General features: G+C 42.1%; 1 protein-coding gene across 1 annotated transcript in view; it reads left to right on the forward strand.

Moving 5' to 3' along the window:
* Positions 1–14,170, forward strand: part of LOC138306574 (leucine-rich repeat-containing protein 74A-like) — a 50,617-nt gene that overhangs the window by 11,177 nt on the left and 25,270 nt on the right. Inside the window, exons 4-5 of the mRNA XM_069247014.1 lie at positions 1,021–1,146; positions 10,353–10,489. Of these exons, the coding sequence (XP_069103115.1) occupies positions 1,021–1,146; positions 10,353–10,489 (263 nt within the window). The remainder of the gene's footprint in view (positions 1–1,020; positions 1,147–10,352; positions 10,490–14,170) is intronic.

Here is a 14,170-nt window from a genome sequence, read left to right on the forward strand (position 1 = left end):
AAGTGTTTTCTATGTTTTGACCAGGAGCTTGACCAGTCCTGTTTAGTGTTTTCTATGTTTGACCAGGAGCTTGACCAGTCCTGTTAAGTGTTTTCTATGTTTGACCAGGAGCTTGACCAGTCCTGTTAAGTGTTTTCTATGTTTGACCAGGAGCTTGACCAGTCCTATTAAGTGTTTTCTATGTTTTAACAGGAGCTTGACCAGTCCTGTTAAGTGTTTTTCTATGTTTGACCAGGAGCTTGACCAGTCCTGTTAAGTGTTTTCTATGTTTGACCAGGAGCTTGACCAGTCCTATTAAGTGTTTTCTATGTTTGACCAGGAGCTTGACCTGTCCTATTAAGTGTTTTCTATGTTTGACCAGGAGCTTGACCTGTCCTATTAAGTGTTTTCTATGTTTGACCAAGAGATTGACCTGTCCTATTAAGTGTTTTCTATGTTTGACCAGGAGCTTGACCTGTCCTATTAAGTGTTTTCTATGTTTGACCAGGAGCTTGACCAGTCCTATTTAGTGTTTTCTATGTTTGACCAGGAGCTTGACCTGTCCTATTAAGTATTTTCTATGTTTGACCAGGAGCTTGACCTGTCCTATTAAGTGTTTTCTATGTTTGACCTGAGGAGCTTGACCTGCACTATCATATGTTTTCTATGCACTTATCATATGTTTTCTATGTTTGACCAGGAGCTTGACCAGTCCTATTAAGTGTTTTCTATGTTTGACCAGGAGCTTGACCTGTCCTATTAAGTATTTTCTATGTTTGACCAGGAGCTTGACCAGTACCAGTCCTATTAAGTGTTTTCTATGTTTGACCAGGAGCTTGACCAGTCCTATTAAGTGTTTTCTAAGTTTGTCCAGGAGCTTGACCTGTCCTATTATGTGTTTTCTATGTTTGACCAGGAGGTTGACCTGTCCTATTAAGTGTTTTCTATGTTTGACCAGGAGGTTGACCTGTCCTATAAGTATATTCTATGTTTGACCAGGAGCTTGACCTGTCCTATTAAGGATTTTTTATATTTGACCAGGAGCTTGACCTGTCCTACAACAACCTCGGCCCCCAGGCGTTCCGTAGTGTGTGTCTGGCTATGTGTCACAACACCTCCATCCTCTGTTTAAATCTGTCCGACAACAAAACCGACACCGACACAGCCGTAAGTTTACAACAATTGTGGTTTAATTACATGGTTAGCAAAATTTTCTTTTCTCATTTTCTTTAAAGCCCAGGATTACTTCAATCAGCAAGTTGGTAAATAATGGAGTTCATAATTTTGTTAGGTTAGTATTAACTGAAATTATTTTTGAAATGGAAGCTGTTTGTCTGGAAAACTCCTGTTGGAAATATCCAGGAAAGAGTTTTATTGTTTACCAAATAAACAGAATCTTGATGCCTGTAGAATTCACTAGACAGATCCTGTATGGGCTGAGATGTATTATCGAGGATCGGACTGTATTATAAATTATTAAAGGTTGAATGCTAGACAAAATACATTAATCCAATAGGCACCAGACATGCTTAAAATAAAAAGGGGGCACTTAACACAACCGGACTAGCTTAACACAACCGGACTAGCTTAACACAACTGGCCTAGCTTAACACAACCGGACTAGCTTAACACAACCGGACTAGCTTAACACAACCGGACTAGCTTAACACAACCGGACTAGCTTAACACAACCGGACTAGCTTAACACAACCGGACTAGCTTAACACAACCGGACTAGCTTAACACAACCGGACTAGCTTAACACAACCGGACTAGCTTAACACAACCGGACTAGCTTAACACAACCGGACTAGCTTAACACAACCGGACTAGCTTAACACAACCGGACTAGCTTAACACAACCGGACTAGCTTAACACAACCGGACTAGCTTAACACAACCGGACTAGCTTAACACAACCGGACTAGCTTAACACAACCGGACTAGCTTAACACAACCGGACTAGCTTAACACAACCGGACTAGCTTAACACAACCGGACTAGCTTAACACAACCGGACTAGCTTAACACAACCCGACTAGCTTAACACAACCGGACTAGCTTAACACAACCGGACTAGCTTAACACAACCGGACTAGCTTAACACAACCGGACTAGCTTAACACAACCGGACTAGCTTAACACAACCGGACTAGCTTAACACAACCGGACTAGCTTAACACAACCGGACTAGCTTAACACAACCGGACTAGCTTAACACAACCGGACTAGCTTAACACAACCGGACTAGCTTAACACAACCGGACTAGCTTAACACAACCGGACTAGCTTAACACAACCGGACTAGCTTAACACAACCGGACTAGCTTAACACAACGGACTAGCTTAACACAACCGGACTAGCTTAACACAACCGGACTAGCTTAACACACAACCGGACTAGCTTAACACAACCGGACTAGCTTAACACAACGACTAGCTTAACACAACCGGACTAGCTTAACACAACCGGACTAGCTTAACACAACCGGACTAGCTTAACACAACCGGACTAGCTTAACACAACCGGACTAGCTTAACACAACCGGACTAGCTTAACACAACCGGACTAGCTTAACACAACCGGACTAGCTTAACACAACCGGACTAGCTTAACACAACCGGACTAGCTTAACACAACCGGACTAGCTTAACACAACCGGACTAGCTTAACACAACCGGACTAGCTTAACACAACCGGACTAGCTTAACACAACCGGACTAGCTTAACACAACCGGACTAGCTTAACACAACCGGACTAGCTTAACACAACCGGACTAGCTTAACACAACCCGGACTAGCTTAACACAACCGGACTAGCTTAACACAACCGGACTAGCTTAACACAACCGGACTAGCTTAACACAACCGGACTAGCTTAACACAACCGGACTAGCTTAACACAACCGGACTAGCTTAACACAACCGGACTAGCTTAACACAACCGGACTAGCTTAACACAACCGGACTAGCTTAACACAACCGGACTAGCTTACACACCGGACTAGCTTAACACAACCGGACTAGCTTAACACAACCGGACTAGCTTAACACAACCGGACTAGCTTAACACAACCGGACTAGCTTAACACAACCGGACTAGCTTAACACAACCGGACTAGCTTAACACAACCGGACTAGCTTAACACAACCGGACTAGCTTAACACAACCGGACTAGCTTAACACAACCGGACTAGCTTAACACAACCGGACTAGCTTAACACAACCGGACTAGCTTAACACAACCGGACTAGCTTAACACAACCGGACTAGCTTAACACAACCGGACTAGCTTAACACAACCGGACTAGCTTAACACAACCGGACTAGCTTAACACAACCGGACTAGCTTAACACAACCGGACTAGCTTAACACAACCGGACTAGCTTAACACAACCGGACTAGCTAACACAACCGGACTAGCTTAACACAACCGGACTAGCTTAACACAACCGGACTAGCTTAACACAACCGGACTAGCTTAACACAACCGGACTAGCTTAACACAACCGGACTAGCTTAACACAACCGGACTAGCTTAACACAACCGGACTAGCTTAACACAACCGGACTAGCTTAACACAACCGGACTAGCTTAACACAACCGGACTAGCTTAACACAACCGACTAGCTTAACACAACCGGACTAGCTTAACACAACCGGACTAGCTTAACACAACCGGACTAGCTTAACACAACCGGACTAGCTTAACACAACCCGACTAGCTTAACACAACCGGACTAGCTTAACACAACCGGACTAGCTTAACACAACCGGACTAGCTTAACACAACCGGACTAGCTTAACACAACCGGACTAGCTTAACACAACCGGACTAGCTTAACACAACCGGACTAGCTTAACACAACCGGACTAGCTTAACACAACCGGACTAGCTTAACACAACCGGACTAGCTTTACACAACCGGACTAGCTTAACACAACCGGACTAGCTTAACACAACCGGATACTTAACACCGGACTAGCTTAACACAACCGGACTAGCTTAACACAACCGGACTAGCTTAACACAACCGGACTAGCTTAACACAACCGGACTAGCTTAACACAACCGGACTAGCTTAACACAACCGGACTAGCTTTACACAACCGGACTAGCTTAACACAACCGGACTAGCTTAACACAACCGGACTAGCTTAACACAACCGGACTAGCTTAACACAACCGGACTAGCTTAACACAACCGGACTAGCTTAACACAACCGGACTAGCTTAACACAACCGGACTAGCTTAACACAACCGGACTAGCTTAACACAACCGGACTAGCTTAACACAACCGGACTAGCTTAACACAACCCGACTAGCTTAACACAACCGGACTAGCTTAACACAACCGGACTAGCTTAACACAACCGGACTAGCTTAACACAACCGGACTAGCTTAACACAACCGGACTAGCTTAACACAACCGGACTAGCTTAACACAACCGGACTAGCTTAACACAACCGGACTAGCTTAACACAACCGGACTAGCTTAACACAACCGGACTAGCTTAACACAACCGGACTAGCTTAACACAACCGGACTAGCTTAACACAACCGGACTAGCTTAACACAACCGGACTAGCTTAACACAACCGGACTAGCTTAACACAACCGGACTAGCTTAACACAACCGGACTAGCTTAACACAACCGGACTAGCTTAACACAACCGGACTAGCTTAACACAACCGGACTAGCTTAACACAACCGGACTAGCTTAACACAACCGGACTAGCTTAACACAACCGGACTAGCTTAACACAACCGGACTAGCTTAACACAACCGGACTAGCTTAACACAACCGGACTAGCTTAACACAAACGGACTAGCTTAACACAACCGGACTAGCTTAAACACAACCGGACTAGCTTAACACAACGGACTAGCTTAACACAACCGGACTAGCTTAACACAACCGGACTAGCTTAACACAACCGGACTAGCTTAACACAACCGGACTAGCTTAACACAACCGGACTAGCTTAACACAACCGGACTAGCTTAACACAACCGGACTAGCTTAACACAACCGGACTAGCTTAACACAACCGGACTAGCTTAACACAACCGGACTAGCTTAACACAACCGGACTAGCTTAACACAACCGGACTAGCTTAACACACAACCGGACTAGCTTAACACAACGGACTAGCTTAACACAACCGGACTAGCTTAACACAACCGGACTAGCTTAACACAACCGGACTAGCTTAACACAACCGGACTAGCTAAACAAGGCTAGCTTAACACAACGGACTAGCTTAACTTAACAGAAACCTACAAGTGGTTTACTATGGGTAACAGGTAATTAATTTAACAGGAACCTACAAGGGTTTTCCTATGGGTAACAGGTAATTAATTTAACAGAACCTACAAGGGTTTTACCCTATGGGTAACAGGTAATTAATTTAACAGAAACCCTACAAGGGTTTCCTATGGGTAACAGGTAATTAATTTAACAGAAACCTACAAGGGTTTCCTATGGGTAACAGGTAATTAATTTAACAGGAACCTACAAGGGTTTCCTATGGGTAACAGGTAATTAATTTAACAGAAACCTACAAGGTTTTCCTATGGGTAACAGGTAATTAATTTAACAGGAACCTACAAGTGTTTCCTATGGTAACAGGTAATTAATTTAACAGGAACCTACAAGGGTTTCCTATGGGTAACAGGTAATTAATTTAACAGAAACCTACAAGGTTTTCCTATGGGTAACAGGTAATTAATTTAACAGAAACCTACAAGGGTTTCCTATGGGTAACAGGTAATTAATTTAACAGAAACCTACAAGGGTTTCCTATGGGTAACAGGTAATTAATTTAACAGAAACCTACAAGGGTTTCCTATGGGTAACAGGTAATTAATTTAACAGAAACCTACAAGGGTTTCCTATGGGTAACAGGTAATTAATTTAACAGAAACCTACAAGGGTTTCCTATGGGTAACAGGTAATTAATTTAACAGAAACCTACAAGGGTTTCCTATGGGTAACAGGTAATTAATTTAACAGAAACCTACAAGGGTTTCCTATGGGTAACAGGTAATTAATTTAACAGAAACCTACAAGGGTTTCCTATGGGTAACAGGTAATTAATTTAACAGAAACCTACAAGGGTTTCCTATGGGTAACAGGTAATTAATTTAACAGAAACCTACAAGGGTTTCCTATGGGTAACAGGTAATTAATTTAACAGAAACCTACAAGGGTTTCCTATGGGTAACAGGTAATTAATTTAACAGAAACCTACAAGGGTTTCCTATGGGTAACAGGTAATTAATTTAACAGAAACCTACAAGGGTTTCCTATGGGTAACAGGTAATTAATTTAACAGAAACCTACAAGGGTTTCCTATGGGTAACAGGTAATTAATTTAACAGGAACCTACAAGGGTTTTCCTATGGGTAACAGGTAATTAATTTAACAGAAACCTACAAGGGTTTCCTATGGGTAACAGGTAATTAATTTAACAGAAACCTACAAGGGTTTCCTATGGGTAACAGGTAATTAATTTAACAGAAACCTACAAGGGTTTCCTATGGGTAACAGGTAATTAATTTAACAGAAACCTACAAGGGTTTCCTATGGGTAACAGGTAATTAATTTAACAGGAACCTACAAGGGTTTCCTATGGGTAACAGGTAATTTATTTAACAGAACCCTTCTGGATTTCCTTTGGGTAACAGGTAATTAATTTAACAGGAACCTACAAGGGTTTCCTATGGGTAACAGGTAATTAATTTAACAGAAACCTACAAGGGTTTCCTATGGGTAACAGGTAATTAATTTAACAGAAACCTACAAGGGTTTCCTATGGGTAACAGGTAATTAATTTAACAGGAAACCTACAAGGGTTTCCTATGGGTAACAGGTAATTATTTAACAGGAAACCTACAAGGGTTTCCTATGGGTAACAGGTAATTAATTTAACAGAAACCTACAAGGGTTTCCTATGGGTAACAGGTAATTAATTTAACAGAAACCTACAAGGGTTTCCTATGGGTAACAGGTAATTAATTTAACAGAAACCTACAAGGGTTTCCTATGGGTAACAGGTAATTAATTTAACAGAAACCTACAAGGGTTTCCTATGGGTAACAGGTAATTAATTTAACAGAAACCTACAAGGGTTTCCTATGGGTAACAGGTAATTAATTTAACAGGAAACCTACAAGGGTTTCCTATGGGTAACAGGTAATTAATTTAACAGGAACCTACAAGGGTTTCCTATGGGTAACAGGTAATTAATTTAACAGAAACCTACAAGGGTTTCCTATGGGTAACAGGTAATTAATTTAACAGAAACCTACAAGGGTTTCCTATGGGTAACAGGTAATTAATTTAACACAGAAACCTACAAGGGTTTCCTATGGGTAACAGGTAATTAATTTAACAGAAACCTACAAGGGTTTCCTATGGGTAACAGGTAATTAATTTAACAGAAACCTACAAGGGTTTCCTATGGGTAACAGGTAATTAATTTAACAGAAACCTACAAGGTTTTCCTTTGGGTAACATATAATTAACTTAACAGAAACCTACAAGGGTTTCCTATGGGTAACAGGTAATTAATTTAACAGAAACCTACAAGGGTTTCCTATGGGTAACAGGTAATTAATTTAACAGAAACCTACAAGGGTTTCCTATGGGTAACAGGTAATTAATTTAACAGAAACCTACAAGGGTTTCCTATGGGTAACAGGTAATTAATTTAACAGGAACCTACAAGGGTTTCCTATGGGTAACAGGTAATTAATTTAACAGAAACCTACAAGGGTTTCCTATGGGTAACAGGTAATTAATTTAACAGAAACCTACAAGGGTTTCCTATGGGTAACAGGTAATTAATTTAACAGGAACCTACAAGGTTTTCCTATGGGTAACAGGTAATTAATTTAACAGGAACCTACAAGGGTTTCCTATGGGTAACAGGTAATTAATTTAACAGGAACCTACAAGGGTTTCCTATGGGTAACAGGTAATTAATTTAACAGAAACCTACAAGGTTTTCCTATGGGTAACAGGTAATTTATTTAACAGAAACCTTCTGGATTTCCTTTGGGTAACAGGTAATTAATTTAACAGAAACCTTCTGGATTTCCTTTGGGTAACAGGTAATTAATTTAACAGGAACCTACAAGGGTTTCCTATGGGTAACAGGTGATTAATTTAACAGAAACCTACAAGGGTTTCCTATGGGTAACAGGTAATTAATTTAACAGAAACCTACAAGGGTTTCCTATGGGTAACAGGTGATTTATTTAACAGGAACCTACAAGGGTTTCCTATGGGTAACAGGTAATTAATTTAACAGGAACCTACAAGGTTTTCCTATGGGTAACAGGTAATTTATTTAACAGAAACCTACAAGGGTTTCCTATGGGTAACAGGTAATTAATTTAACAGAAACCTACAAGGGTTTCCTATGGGTAACAGGTAATTAATTTAACAGGAACCTACAAGGGTTTCCTATGGGTAACAGGTAATTAATTTAACAGAAACCTACAAGGGTTTCCTATGGGTAACAGGTAATTAATTTAACAGAAACCTACAAGGGTTTCCTATGGGTAACAGGTAATTAATTTAACAGAAACCTACAAGGGTTTCCTATGGGTAACAGGTAATTAATTTAACAGGAACCTACAAGGGTTTCCTATGGGTAACAGGTAATTAATTTAACAGGAACCTACAAGGGTTTCCTATGGGTAACAGGTAATTAATTTAACAGAAACCTACAAGGGTTTCCTATGGGTAACAGGTGATTTATTTAACAGGAACCTACAAGGTTTTCCTATGGGTAACAGGTAATTAATTTAACAGAAACCTACAAGGGTTTCCTATGGGTAACAGGTAATTAATTTAACAGGAACCTACAAGGGTTTCCTATGGGTAACAGGTAATTAATTTAACAGAAACCTACAAGGGTTTCCTATGGGTAACAGGTGATTTATTTAACAGAAACCTACAAGGGTTTCCTATGGGTAACAGGTAATTAATTTAACAGAAACCTACAAGGGTTTTCCTATGGGTAACAGGTAATTAATTTAACAGAAACCTACAAGGGTTTTCCTATGGGTAACAGGTAATTAATTTAACAGGAACCTACAAGGGTTTCCTATGGGTAACAGGTAATTAATTTAACAGGAAACCTACAAGGTTTTCCTATGGGTAACAGGTAATTAATTTAACAGAAACCTACAAGGTTTTCCTATGGGTAACAGGTAATTAATTTAACAGAAACCTTCTGGATTTCCTTTTGGTAATAGGTAATTAATTTAACAGGAACCTACAAGGGTTTCCTATGGGTAACAGGTAATTAATTTAACAGGAACCTACAAGGGTTTCCTATGGGTAACAGGTAATTAATTTAACAGAAACCTACAAGGGTTTCCTATGGGTAACAGGTAATTAATTTAGCAGAAACCTACAAGGGTTTCCTATGGGTAACAGGTAATTAATTTAACAGAAACCTACAAGGGTTTCCTATGGGTAACAGGTAATTAATTTAACAGAAACCTACAAGGGTTTCCTATGGGTAACAGGTAATTAATTTAACAGAAACCTACAAGGTTTTCCTATGGGTAACAGGTAATTAATTTAACAGAAACCTACAAGGGTTTCCTATGGGTAACAGGTAATTAATTTAACAGAAACCTACAAGTGTTTCCTATGTGTAACAGGTAATTAATTTAACAGAAACCTACAAGGGTTTCCTATGGGTAACAGGTAATTAATTTAACAGAAACCTACAAGGGTTTCCTATGGGTAACAGGTAATTAATTTAACAGAAACCTACAAGGGTTTCCTATGGGTAACAGGTAATTAATTTAACAGAAACCTACAAGGGTTTCCTATGGGTAACAGGTAATTAATTTAACAGAAAACCTACAAGGGTTTCCTATGGGTACAGGTAATTAATTTAACAGAAACTACAAGGTTTCTATGGGCAACAGGTAATTAATTTAACAGGAACCTACAAGGTATTTCCTATGGGTAACAGGTAATTAATTTAACAGAAACCTACAAGGGTTTCCTATGGGTAACAGGTAATTAAATTTAACGAAACCTACAAGTGTTTCCTTTGGGTAAATGGTAAATAAATTAACAGAAACCTACAAGGGTTTCAAATGGGTAACATATAATTAACTTAACAGAAACCTACAAGGGTTTCCTATGGGTAACAGGTAATTAATTTAACAGAAACCTACAAGGGTTTCCTATTGTCAGCCTACATTTACTTAAATGTACGAAGTAAAAGGAGAAACTTATTGGGTAGAATCTTTAGAATCTTTAAATATATTTTTAAACACTAAAACTTGAATTGAGTTCTACATTATTATGCTGTTTTTTGACAGGAGAGTATCGGCCGTATGCTTAGTATGAACCACACTTTGGTGTATTTAGATGTATCCAACAACAATCTTGGTATCGACTTCTTTTCCAAGTGTGTTGGACCTACTCTCAAAACCAACACCTCCCTACAGACACTCAGGTATGTAACACCTCCCTACAGACACTCAGGTATGTAACACCTCCCTACAGACACTCAGGTATGTAACACCTCCCTACAGACACTCAGGTATGTAACACCTCCCTACAGACACTCAGGTATGTAACACCTCCCTACAGACACTCAGGTATGTAACACCTCCCTACAGACACTCAGGTATGTAACACCTCCCTACAGACACTCAGGTATGTAACACCTCCCTACAGACACTCAGGTATGTAACACCTCCCTACAGACACTCAGGTATGTAACACCTCCCTACACACCGGATAACACCTCCCTACAGACACTCAGGTATGTAACACCTCCCTACAGACACTCAGGTATGTAACACCTCCCTACAGACACTCAGGTATGTAACACCTCCCTACAGACACTCAGGTATGTAACACCTCCCTACAGACACTCGGGTATGTAACACCTCCCTACAGACACTCAGGTATGTAACACCTCCCTACAGACACTCAGGTATGTAACACCTCCCTACAGACACTCAGGTATGTAACACCTCCCTACAGACACTCAGGTATGTAACACCTCCCTACAGACACTCAGGTATGTAACACCTCCCTACAGACACTCAGGTATGTAACACCTCCCTACAGACACTCAGGTATGTAACACCTCCCTACAGACACTCAGGTATGTAACACCTCCCTACAGACACTCAGGTATGTAACACCTCCCTACAGACACTCAGGTATGTAACACCTCCCTACAGACACTCAGGTATGTAACACCTCCCTACAGACACTCAGGTATGTAACACCTCCCTACAGACACACAGGTATGTAACACCTCCCTACAGACACTCAGGTATGTAACACCTCCCTACAGACACTCAGGTATGTAACACCTCCCTACAGACACTCAGGTATGTAACACCTCCCTACAGACACTCAGGTATGTAACACCTCCCTACAGACACTCAGGTATGTAACACCTCCCTACAGACACTCAGGTATGTAACACCTCCCTACAGACACTCAGGTATGTAACACCTCCCTACAGACACTCAGGTATGTAACACCTCCCTACAGACACTCAGGTATGTAACACCTCCCTACAGACACTCAGGTATGTAACACCTCCCTACAGACACTCAGGTATGTAACACCTCCCTACAGACACTCAGGTATGTAACACCTCCCTACAGACACTCAGGTATGTAACACCTCCCTACAGACACTCAGGTATGTAACACCTCCCTACAGACACTCAGGTATGTAACACCTCCCTACAGACACTCAGGTATGTAACACCTCCCTACAGACACTCAGGTATGTAACACCTCCCTACAGACACTCAGGTATGTAACACCTCCCTACAGACACTCAGGTATGTAACACCTCCCTACAGACACTCAGGTATGTAACACCTCCCTACAGACACTCAGGTATGTAACACCTCCCTACAGACACTCAGGTATGTAACACCTCCCTACAGACACTCAGGTATGTAACACCTCCCTACAGACACTCAGGTATGTAACACCTCCCTACAGACACTCAGGTATGTAACACCTCCCTACAGACACTCAGGTATGTAACACCTCCCTACAGACACTCAGGTATGTAACACCTCCCTACAGACACTCAGGTATGTAACACCTCCCTACAGACACTCAGGTATGTAACACCTCCCTACAGACACTCAGGTATGTAACACCTCCCTACAGACACTCAGGTATGTAACACCTCCCTACAGACACTCAGGTATGTAACACCTCCCTACAGACACTCAGGTATGTAACACCTCCCTACAGACACTCAGGTATGTAACACCTCCCTACAGACACGATGAACACCTCCCTACAGACACTCAGGTATGTAACACCTCCCTACAGACACTCAGGTATGTAACACCTCCCTACAGACACTCAGGTATGTAACACCTCCCTACAGACACTCAGGTATGTAACACCTCCCTACAGACACTCAGGTATGTAACACCTCCCTACAGACACTCAGGTATGTAACACCTCCCTACAGACACTCAGGTATGTAACACCTCCCTACAGACACTCAGGTATGTAACACCTCCCTACAGACACTCAGGTATGTAACACCTCCCTACAGACACTCAGGTATGTAACACCTCCCTACAGACACTCAGGTATGTAACACCTCCCTACAGACACTCAGGTATGTAACACCTCCCTACAGACACTCAGGTATGTAACACCTCCCTACAGACACTCAGGTATGTAACACCTCCCTACAGACACTCAGGTATGTAACACCTCCCTACAGACACTCAGGTATGTAACACCTCCCTACAGACACTCAGGTATGTAACACCTCCCTACAGACACACAGGTATGTAACACCTCCCTACAGACACTCAGGTATGTAACACCTCCCTACAGACACTCAGGTATGTAACACCTCCCTACAGACACACAGGTATGTAACACCTCCCTACAGACACACAGGTATGTAACACCTCCCTACAGACACTCAGGTATGTAACACCTCCCTACAGACACTCAGGTATGTAACACCTCCCTACAGACACTCAGGTATGTAACACCTCCCTACAGACACTCAGGTATGTAACACCTCCCTACAGACACTCAGGTATGTAACACCTCCCTACAGACACTCAGGTATGTAACACCTCCCTACAGACACTCAGGTATGTAACACCTCCCTACAGACACTCAGGTATGTAACACCTCCCTACAGACACTCAGGTATGTAACACCTCCCTACAGACACTCAGGTATGTAACACCTCCCTACAGACACTCAGGTATGTAACACCTCCCTACAGACACTCAGGTATGTAACACCTCCCTACAGACACTCAGGTATGTAACACCTCCCTACAGACACTCAGGTATGTAACACCTCCCTACAGACACTCAGGTATGTAACACCTCCCTACAGACACTCAGGTATGTAACACCTCCCTACAGACACTCAGGTATGTAACACCTCCCTACAGACACTCAGGTATGTAACACCTCCCTACAGACACTCAGGTATGTAACACCTCCCTACAGACACTCAGGTATGTAACACCTCCCTACAGACACTCAGGTATGTAACACCTCCCTACAGACACTCAGGTATGTAACACCTCCCTACAGACACTCAGGTATGTAACACCTCCCTACAGACACTCAGGTATGTAACACCTCCCTACAGACACTCAGGTATGTAACACCTCCCTACAGACACTCAGGTATGTAACACCTCCCTACAGACACTCAGGTATGTAACACCTCCCTACAGACACTCAGGTATGTAACACCTCCCTACAGATGTAACACTCCCAGGACACCAGGTATGTAACACCTCCCTACAGACACTCAGGTATGTAACACCTCCCTACAGACACTCAGGTATGTAACACCTCCCTACAGACACTCAGGTATGTAACACCTCCCTACAGACACTCAGGTATGTAACACCTCCCTACAGACACTCAGGTATGTAACACCTCCCTACAGACACTCAGGTATGTAACACCTCCCTACAGACACTCAGGTATGTAACACCTCCCTACAGACACTCAGGTATGTAACACCTCCCTACAGACACTCAGGTATGTAACACCTCCCTACAGACACTCAGGTATGTAACACCTCCCTACAGACACTCAGGTATGTAACACCTCCCTACAGACACTCAGGTATGTAACACCTCCCTACAGACAC

The sequence above is a fragment of the Argopecten irradians genome, chromosome 13 (genome assembly GCF_041381155.1).
Source record: "Argopecten irradians isolate NY chromosome 13, Ai_NY, whole genome shotgun sequence".
NCBI classification, from domain to species: domain Eukaryota; kingdom Metazoa; phylum Mollusca; class Bivalvia; order Pectinida; family Pectinidae; genus Argopecten; species Argopecten irradians.